This window comes from Aspergillus vadensis (assembly GCF_003184925.1).
Source record: "Aspergillus vadensis CBS 113365 unplaced genomic scaffold BO88scaffold_34, whole genome shotgun sequence".
In the NCBI taxonomy this organism is placed as follows: domain Eukaryota; kingdom Fungi; phylum Ascomycota; class Eurotiomycetes; order Eurotiales; family Aspergillaceae; genus Aspergillus; species Aspergillus vadensis.
The window spans coordinates 283,585-293,844 of NW_020292072.1; the positions used below are offsets into that span (position 1 = coordinate 283,585).

General features: G+C 49.8%; 3 protein-coding genes across 3 annotated transcripts; 2 read left to right on the top strand and 1 right to left on the bottom strand.

Annotated features, from left to right (window-relative positions):
- Positions 1-83: 83 nt before the first annotated feature.
- Positions 84-4,540, top strand: BO88DRAFT_475320 (ATP-dependent helicase dcl2; the record flags this gene model as incomplete). The annotated part of the gene is made up of 6 exons (XM_025711868.1): positions 84-158; positions 219-277; positions 391-659; positions 708-855; positions 909-1,919; positions 1,957-4,540. 6 exons carry the CDS (start codon positions 84-86, stop codon positions 4,472-4,474), a joined length of 4,080 nt encoding a protein of 1,359 aa, XP_025557810.1. The 3' UTR covers positions 4,475-4,540.
- Positions 4,541-4,844: 304 nt separating this feature from the next.
- On the top strand, positions 4,845-8,139 carry BO88DRAFT_475322 (argonaute/piwi family protein; the record flags this gene model as incomplete). The annotated part of the gene is made up of 5 exons (XM_025711869.1): positions 4,845-4,977; positions 5,117-5,241; positions 5,281-6,214; positions 6,273-6,517; positions 6,569-8,139. 5 exons carry the CDS (start codon positions 4,845-4,847, stop codon positions 8,039-8,041), a joined length of 2,910 nt encoding a protein of 969 aa, XP_025557811.1. The 3' UTR covers positions 8,042-8,139.
- A 405-nt stretch (positions 8,140-8,544) lies between these two features.
- Positions 8,545-9,952, bottom strand: BO88DRAFT_475332 (uncharacterized protein; the record flags this gene model as incomplete). Its single annotated transcript, XM_025711870.1, has 2 exons — positions 8,545-9,629; positions 9,703-9,952. 2 exons carry the CDS (start codon positions 9,950-9,952, stop codon positions 8,587-8,589), a joined length of 1,293 nt encoding a protein of 430 aa, XP_025557812.1. The 3' UTR covers positions 8,545-8,586.
- Positions 9,953-10,260: the final 308 nt, after the last annotated feature.

Here is a 10,260-nt window from a genome sequence, read left to right on the forward strand (position 1 = left end):
GAACCCACTTTATGACTTCTTCTCCCTCACCTAACTGCTAAGTCATACCAAACGAAGGCAACCATAACAGGAGAGAAAGGAAAATGGACGAATTCCGGCCTCGGAGCTACCAGCAAGAAATGCTAGAAATGAGCTTACGCGAGAATATTATCGTTGTAGTATGCTACTCTTTCAGAGACGAGGAAAACTGCTTGTATCGCAGGCTAACAGTGTGCCAGATGGATACGGGAAGTGGGAAGACTCATATGTACGCCTCATTACGCCTGAATTCTGTTTCGTCAGGATCGAATAACCAGGAAAATAAATAGAGCATGCATGAGAATAATGGCGGAGCTGCAGCGCTGTGCCTTGGATAAGGTTTGAATGATTAATCCCTCCACGGCTTCTCAGTCTCAAACATATTCAGATAGTTTGGTTCCTTGCCCCCACTGTCGCCCTTTCGATCCAGCAGAAAGAAGTCATCGCTTCTCATATCCCGGCAATGAATATCAAACTGTTAATCGGAGACGACGGAGTTGATCGTTGGAGTGAGCAGCGGATTTGGGACGACGCCCTTCACGGCGTGCGGATTGTTGTCTCTACGCACGCCGTGCTAGCGGAAGCTCTTGCCCACAGGTTTGTGGTGATGGCAAAGCTGGGCCTCATTGTGTTTGACGAAGGTAAGGATAATGTTTACTATTCAGTACACTTGGCTGACTGGTGATTAGCCCATCATTGCGTTAAAAACCATCCTGCCAATCTTATTATGAAGGATTTCTACCACCCCACAAAGAACGAGCAGGGGCCCGAGTCTGTCCCGCGAATCCTTGGCTTGACCGCCAGCCCTATCATGAGAACGAAGCTACATGACATGTCGTAAGTCTAGTGTAGAAGCCATGAGGAGAAGGGTTCTCATTCCCCGGGTGCAGACAGATAGAACGGAATCTCAGTGCAGTCTGCAGAACACCTCGAGCACAACGACAAGACCTCATGAAATATGTCCACCCACCGCAACTCATCTTACTCCGATATGCCGCTCCTGACGACTTAAATCGCGCCTGGCCCTCGCCATTTCTCGAAGCTATATCTCAGGCCCACTCTCGTGCCCAGTCTCATCTTGAACTCTCCGATCACTCAGTTGTTCGGGAGGTCCAGGACGAGCTGGAAAAGTTCCACGCAAAGGCAATTGGGATCGGCAACCTGCTGGGCACATGGGCTGCCGATTGCTTTATTGCAGAATCAGTTAAAAGACTGGTCGGAAGAGCCGGAATGACCGATTCTTTATGGGCTGACCCTGCGAAGGCACATTTAGCAGAGATAGTAAGACCCATTCTTCAGCTGGCCCCTGCTATTCCTGGCTCCTCTAGCACAGTGTCAGAAAAAGTCTGCCGCCTTCTGGCTTTCTTGAAGGAGGAGCACCATGAACATTTCTCGGGAATTATCTTTGTCCGTGAACGTGCAACGGCCTACGTACTGGCGGCTGTAATACGATGCCATCCTCTTACCCACGGCCTTTTCCAGTGTGCATCGTGCGTAGGTTCGTCGAACAACAGAAACAGAAAAAGCGGCATTTGTGACCTGCTAGGACCTGGTGCAGATGATGTTCTTCAACAATTCCGACAGGGCCAGATGAATCTTATAGTTGGAACGGATGTCCTGGAGGAAGGCATCGACATGACGGCTTGCCATCTGGTTGTATGTTTCGATCAACCGAACAATCTCAAATCTTTCATCCAAAGGCGGGGCCGCGCCCGGCAGCAGCAGTCAAAGTTTGTCATCATGATCGCAGATAACGACATGACAAAAGGGATCGAGCGGTGGCAGGAACTCGAAGACGAAATGGTGCGGCTGTACAGGGACCACAAGAGGAAGTTAGAGGAGATCGCGGCACTGGAAAACATGCCGGAGAATGTTGTTCTCCGTATGAGACTACAAAACGGGTTGGTATTTTCAATCTTAGCGATTGTCTGGGGGTAGTGATAACAATTCAACCAGGGCATTGCTGACCGCCGATTCTGCGGTTTCTCACCTTTACCATTTCTGCTCCACTCTGAATTTGGAACCGCATGCTGATCTACGCCCATCGTTCAACTTCGAGCAAAATGAGGCCGGCCATGTCCGAGCCACAGTGACACTTCCCAGTGGCGTAGACCAGTCACTTCGCGTTGCGACAGGAGCTAAGTGGTGGCTCACAGAGCGTGCAGCACGAAAAGATGCCGCATTTCATGCATATGTTGTGTTGCATCGAGCCAAGCTGGTCAACGATCATTTCCTACCTTTGACCCCGGAACGCCTCTGGCGAGATGCGGCAGGCGATCAACCCGCTTTGACGTCGAAGATCGCTCTTGAGGCTATCTCCGACCCGTGGAAGCAACTAGCTGTTTCGACGGGTCATAAACTACATAGAAGCCGCATGCGCATATCACAGAATGGGAAAGATCGTCCCGAACTTGGAATGATTCTCACAACATCCGTTCAGTTTCCTGCAACAGAACCTTTGGAGCTATTCTGGGACAGTGAAACGAACTTCGTCGTTTCTTTACAATCCCTGGAGAGTTTCAGTATATCGCCGGCCGAGCTGCAGCTAATGCGTGAGACTACATCCGTTCTGCTGTCGTCAACAAGGACAAAGGTCCCCAGCGACGACGCCGTCGATGCTCTTAATGTCTTGGTATCTCCGGATATCCCTCTCGATGAGCTTGAGACATGGTTGGTAGAGAATCGAGGATGGCGGAATTGCATGGACTGGTACCGTGAATCCTCCTCCTCTCAACCACAGGGACTCGTCCGATGCGAACTTCTGTACAATAAGCCCCACAATTTTATTGGATGGATCCAGCTGGACGATGGTTCCGAACCTTTGGTCTGCTGCGAGCCTTTTCGTAGAAGAAGGAACCTCCTGCTTAAAAGCACTTTGTGCCAACGGCTATTCGACAGGGGAAACCCGGATTGTGGGAAGTCTCGGGCAAAACAGGTGCCCGCAAGCTTATGCACCGTTGATCTTTTGCCGTGGGAATTGAGCCGCGCAAGTCTCCTTTTCTCCGCGTTGATGCAGCTACAGCAGAGACTCCTGATCGCAGCGCACCTGAGGAATTCCGTTCTTGGGCACCTTCCTTGTATTAGCCTTGGAGTTCTTGCAGATGCTATTACGGCTCCTTCGGCTCAATGGACGAGCAATTATCAACGTCTCGAATATCTCGGCGATGGAATCTTGAAATTCGCTGTGTGCATCCAACTGTTCCATGATCACCCTTTGTGGCACGAGGGTTACTTATCACAGAGAAAAAGCCAGATAGTATCCAATGCATCGCTCGCCCACGCCGCTCTAAAGGCAGGCCTGGGACCGTTTCTATTGACGGAGCCGATGACGAGCAGAAAGTGGACTGTCCCAAGGGTTTCCGACCAACCTTGCCCGCCCGCGGGCAACCGTGTAGTATCTGGAAAAGCCCTTGCAGATACATTAGAAGCACTAGTAGGGGCAGCTTATGTTGACGGCGGGATGCAGCTTGCTTGGGCGATGATCCACGTGTTCATACCGGAAGTCGCGGGCCGAATGCCTTCCCTGGCACCTCAGCGACCCTCGCAGCGGGACTTTATTATGGGACCAGACTTGGAAGAGAAGGTTGACACGTTAATAGGCTACCAGTTTCTTGATCGATCCCTTGTATGGGAAGCTCTCACGCACCCGTCATGGCAAAGGGACCTTAGTACGGGATCGTACCAAAAGCTTGAATTCCTCGGTGATGCTATCCTCGACATGATCATAACGGATGCACTTTACAAGCATAGGCCGCCGTTGACTGAGGACGAGATGACGAAAGCAAAGGCGGCGGTGACCAACGCACATTTTCTCGCATTTCAATGCATGGAATTCGGGCTACAAAACAATCAGACCCGTATTCGCGAATCGCAGAGCGGAGAATTTATTCGGGAAACTCAAGAGGGCGTTCTGGAGCTTTGGAGATTCATGCGGCATGATAACCCGGATGTATCTGCGGTCCAGAAGTTGTGTCTAGAGCGATATCAAAAACTGCGTGAGCCGATTTGCGCGTGCTTGGCAACAGGAAATACGTATCCATGGGTTAGTTTAGCCCAGCTAGGAGCTGAAAAGTTCTATTCCGACATCACTGAAAGTATTATCGGCGCATTGTTCATCGATTCGTGTGGGAGCATCGAGCAATGCGAGGCATTCTTGACTCGAATCAAAATACTACCCTACTTGTCTCGCATATTGCGGGAGGAAGTCATGGTCGAGCACCCAAGATCTGTTCTGGGTCGCTTGGCAAAATCAAGCCGAGTCGAGTATAACATTACACGGAATGCCAGCAAGGCAAGTTTATACGACGTCTCAGTCGTTCTGAATGACGAGGTTCTACACCGCGTTGAAGGTTGCTTGTCGCAGGAAGAATGCGTCGTGACGGGGGCTGACTTGGCAATTGCGACACTGCGAGACCGGAGTTCTCGGCGGCCAGCTTCTATTGCGGCAGAACTTTGAATTTTGACTATGGCGAACGAAGGCATTCTTTATCCGTTCTGCTCCAAGGCAGCATTTGACAGTAAATGTAACGGGAGTATTAATGAATAGAAAGCTTGTGCCACCTGGTAGTACCGTACCCACAAATATAGGTCAATAGGCCATTTGCATTTGGTGGCGACCATCTATTCTGGACTTTCCGAGACTCGTGATCTGATTATAAATTTGCCGTGGTGTTATACGTCCCTACTCTGTCATCCTGCTCGACGAATATATTTTCCCGTGCCACCCTTTACCTCGTCTAAAGTCCACCACAATCCAGAATCCCACTTTCTATTTTTTCACTGGATTGCCCTTCAAGACAACTCGATAGATAATAGTCTACCCTCTGATGTCCGATCGAGGTAGAATCCTTCGAGGTCGTGGTTGGGGACGCGGACGCGGCGGACAAGGCGGTGGGTTTCGAGACCATGACGTCCACTGTCGTGGAGGCACTGGCCCTAGAGGTGGGAGAGGTTATAGAGGTGGAGAACGAGGCCGGGGCAAAGAGATATTCCGGTGAGCGTTTCTGGACCCGTGCAGTTGTTACGGGATGATAGATAAATCTATTGTGTCCTTTGTGAGCTAATAGAGGTTTTTGCGCCAGGCAAGCTCAGGCCCCAGAACTTGATCGAACGATTCAGCAGAAAGAAGATGCTATCCAGAAAGCACTAGCGGCCAATTCTCCCCAGCCTGAAGACAGAGGTCGTCTTCCCACGCGACCGGGGTATGGAACTCGAGGAAACAAAGTTCTTCTTTATGCGAATTATTTCTAATTATCGGTCAAGTCCAAAGAAGACTTGTTTCGCTACAATGTGGAAGTCTCCCAAGAACCCAAGGGGCGCAAGCTAAAACAGATTTTCCGTCTATTGCTGGTCTCGCACTTTGCGCAGAAGCTTAATAGCATTGCGTCGGACTATAAATCCATCCTTATCTCCAGGGTGGATCTGTTGCAGAAGCAGCATGAACGTGTGTATGACGTGCATTATAGGGAAGAGTACGATGATCACTCCCGACAGAACGCAAGGGTATTCAGCGTGAAAGTGACGTTCACTGGGAAAGTAAGTATTTCTGCTTGCCTTGATTATCTCTCTTCGACGAACGCGAACGCGATGTTTCACTACAAGCCCGAGGTACTGCAGACCCTGAACATTGTGGCGGGCTATTATCCAAAAACTAGCGAAGAAACAATATCTCTGGGTTCAAACAAACATTTCAACATTGATCCGAGCTCTGTCGAACGGTTTGATTTGGGTGCTGGTCTCGAGGTTCTCAGGGGCTTTTTTGTGAGTGTTCGCGCTGCTACCTCACGATTCCTTATAAATTGTCAGGTCAAATATGCTGCATGCTATCAGGAAGGAAAGCTATCAACGGTAATGGCTGCATACCGACGAGAAGGTCCCCCAAGCGTCTACAGGCTGGAAGCTTTCTTGAAAAGGCTGAGAGTTCGAGTTACCCATATCCGCCGGGTTAATAGCCAAGGCCAAGATATCACACGGTTCAAAACGATCACAGGCTTGGCTTCTCCGGCAGATGGAAAGTCTCTAGCTTACCCTCCAATTGTTCCTAGACACGGTGCTGGGCCCACGGAAGTGCAATTCTGGCTTGAAGGCGTTGGTCCAAAAACCATTGGTAAGGCAAAATCCAAAGGGAAAAGACCCGCCAAGTCCGGACCAGAAGAATACGGAAGGTACACCACAGTCGAGGATTTCTTCCGGGAAAGTACGTGTTTTACCGAATCCCCCGTTTCGGAGCAGACCAGTCCTAACGCCACACCCAGGATACGGGCTCAATGTTGATTCCAATGTGCCAGTAGTTAATGTTGGCACACGTCAAGATCCGTCCTATTTGCCGGTCGAAGTCTGCGTTGTTATAGCTGGCCAGGCCGCGGGAGTCAAGCTGAACAGAAGACAAACTCAGAACATGATCCGATTTGCGGTGCGCAACCCCGCCCAGAATGCTCGATCCATTACGACAAAAGGTGCTGGTGCACTGGGGTTGACACCCCAACTCAATACGACGTTGGTACAGTTTACCTTTCCTTTACTGTTGGGTCATGTTAACCACTCGCAACAGCGATACTTTGGGCTGGATAGTGACCCTACCCTCATAACCGTCCCAGGGAGGGTCTTACAATCACCTTCCGTGCTTTATAAAGACCGCAGGAAGGTGGACGCTCTCGCGGCTAGCTGGAACATGAAGTCCGCAAAGTTCTCCACATCTAGCCGATTGTCATTCTGGGCATTTATTTACCTTGTCTCCGACAGAGAAAGAGTATACTTCGAAAAGCCAGCCGACCTAAAGCCCTGCTTGGCTGCTTTGAGCTCAAAACTAAACGACATGGGTGTTATTGCGAGCCCTGCAATGGATGGAAGGAGACTGGATGTGACAGGGGCCTACTATGATGGAAAATACCAAGCAGCCAAGCTTGATCAAGCCATAACTGATGCTATCACAGAATTGATGAGTAAACATAAACTGGACTTGGTCTTGGCAATTCTTCCCGCCAAAGATACAGATATATACAGCTCAGTCAAACGAGTTTGCGATTTGCACAATGGTGTCCACAAAGTCTGTGTGCTCGAGGAAAAGTTTTTCCACAAAAATGACCAGTACCTCGCCAATGTCTGCTTGAAAATCAATCTGAAGCTCGGTGGCGTGAATCAGGTGTTGGGAACTGATGAATTGGGAATCATCTCCGATGGCAAAACGATGATCGTCGGCATCGATGTCACCCATCCGTCGCCGGGGTCTGCAAAGCATGCACCCAGCGTGGCAGGCATGGTTGCCTCTCTCGATAAAAGGCTTGGTCAATGGCCAGCAGAGATCCGCATCCAGGCATCCCGCCAGGAAATGGTCGCCGCCCTTGATACAATGCTGCGGTCCCGATTAAAGCATTGGGTTGCTGTGAACGGGCAGCTTCCCGAGAATATAATTGTCTACCGTGACGGAGTTTCTGAGGGTCAGTACAATCTTGTGGTGGAGAAAGAAGTCCCGCTTTTGAAATCCGCGTGTGAGCCAATGTATCGGAATCCCCCACGCCTTTCGGTCATAATCGTTGGGAAACGGCACCACACTCGTATCTACTCAACTCACGAAGACGAGGCGGATCGGTCATCCAATCCCCAGAACGGCACAGTGGTCGACCGTGGAGTGACTGAAGCGCGAGATTGGGATTTCTATCTTCAGGCTCACTCTGCATTGCAGGGAACTGCTCGACCTGCTCACTATTATACTGTGTGGGATGAGATTTTCTCTGTACAGAAACCGCGTCCACTGTTCGAGAACGCAGCTGACCTCCTTGAGCACTTAACCCACAATATGTGCTATGTATTTGGTCGTGCGACGAAAGCTGTCATTATCTGTCCGCCTGCGTACTACGCTGATTTGGTTTGTGAGCGTGTCCGCTGTTATCTCAAGGAAGTCTTTGATGCAAGTGCGGAACCAAGCCCGTCTGGCAGTATGCTCGAAGGCGGCACTGGACGGACGCTAGAGACGTCAGACGTTCAGATCCATCAAAATGTGCGAAACACGATGTTCTACATTTGACATACTTTCTGCTGGATTATTGGTTCCTACTTCGTCATGTTCTTTTCTTGGACCTTAATGCAAATGCGATTCATAATTTCTCTTCGGAGCTAATTCGCGATCAAATTCGGGTTGATGGAGACTAAATTCACTATAACTATCCATTGCCAAGTCCGTGAACTCATATCAACTTATCCAAACTGCGGTTTCCGATACTATGGCCTACTTTGTCGGTGCAGAGCGTGACCGTACAACGGTCTGGTTCGGTACAGTTAAAATGAGGATATTGTGGGTTGCTTCTTTGAATGCTACGAACTTAGGGATGCACTGTATCCTAGTAACCGATGTATCATTTGAACTGTTTAACATAACTTCAAACCAATCGGGGCTTCGGCTGATCGAATTGCATTGGTATCCCAATACTTCTAACCCTGCAAGGGATTGTTCTTCCCATTATGAAATGTTTGCAGTATCCACATGAGCTTGCCATTTGTGCTTTCCTTGTCACCTTTACTGTCAACACGATAGATAATCTTCAACCGACAGAATGCCATATAATCATCATCTCAAAACCCGTCGACGGAGCAGCTTCCATCGGATCCTGCGACTTTCTCGTCCCATTTATTCGCCACATGCAGGGGTAGCACCCGGCCAGCGCCTGCGCACTGCGTTCTTAGTTCCAAGACGGTCGCACCGTCTTCGCGGGTGATCTCAAATCTTCCACAGTCCAAGCTTCGCGCAAAAGATACTATCTTCTTCAGCAGGTCGGCGAACCTAGCCAGAGTGGCTTTTTGATCTTCCTCCCAATGCCTGACCCTCTCGCGTGCGTCGATAACTTGGATATCACCAAATAGCCCAGCTTTATGGTGGGCAAGAATAAAATACGGGACCTGTGCGATCCACAGCCGAGGTAACTCTTGGCCGAGTGTGTCCTCGTCCTTCTTTCTAAAGGAGCGGGTTTTCAGGTCAAAAATGGCCGACTGGGAGATGCATTCACCTCCCGCTGATATTTTGAGGGTTTCTGGATTTTTCAGACCACTTGCAGGTAAGCTGGAAATAGCAACATTCTCGAAGGAAGACAGAAGATCTTCTGCGGCCTCTGCTGGATCCCCTTCTGAGCTGCGACTCCTGTGGTGGTTCCGTGTCACCGAAGGTAGATAACCGTCTGCTTCAAAGCGGACTAAGCAACTCATACCAGCAAAGTCATACTTCATCACTCTTTGGTGAGACTCAGATCCTTTCACGTTCGCACCCCACGTGGTATATGCCTCTGGGAAAGTATGACCGTACCCATATACGTTCGGGATTACCTCGTCATGGGCATTCTCTCTCCTCATGAAAAAGACTGTTCTCCCAATGACTTCAATAAGGGTTCGAAAGGGCTTGCCCTCGCCGCGCACAAAACGTAACAAATTCCCGAGTGTACTTCCGCATGCGACAATGTCAATGTCCTGAAGCAGGAAGCCAGGTTTGCTTGCAAGAATGGCTTTAACCATTGGCTCCATGGGGTAGCTAGGATAGCGAGCGGCATTCTGATCTCGAAAGTATAACCCCGAATCCTCTGAGAGCTGAGTTGGGTTCGAGAGAGGAGCCCACTTCGGAGGCTCACCTATTCAGCCATACCTGATTAGCGGGGATATATCCTTTCCCTGTGGGAAGCTTTTGAGGATGTGCTTTCTTACCAGGTATGAGAATATGAGGCCCTCCTCCACTGAGCCAGTTGTACGACGCCAGGAATTGGCTGTCAGTTATCTGGGAGGTTATATCCTGCTTCTCCGCTTGCAGATCACTTAGATAAATAGTTGCAAGAACCTCGCCACGTGGCGGAGGAGGAGCCTGCTGTACTCTTTGCTTTCGACTCCATGGCGTACTGTTCCTTCCATAACCACCTGCACAACCTCTATTGCGTCCATGGGAAGTAACTGGGGACATTGTTAGAATATGAGCCGATGGCCTTAAGATGCCAAAATGCGTTCAGATATCGTCGAAGGTAGTCTAGGAGTCTCGAGTTGCAACCACGAGGTGTCTATTCTGATGGAAACTCGATGGTAATTAAAGAACAGGGCATTGCTCCCTCCCGTGTTTTCGTAGTCATGTAACACCCCTTTGCGAACCCTTCGTGGGAACCAGCATAGGCATCGTTGTTGACGTGGCATAATATGCAAGTTTGCCATCTGCTGCCAAGCCAGCCCCTTCCATGGAAGGCCTTACTTGGGTGCTCAGGTATACACCTTGCAATT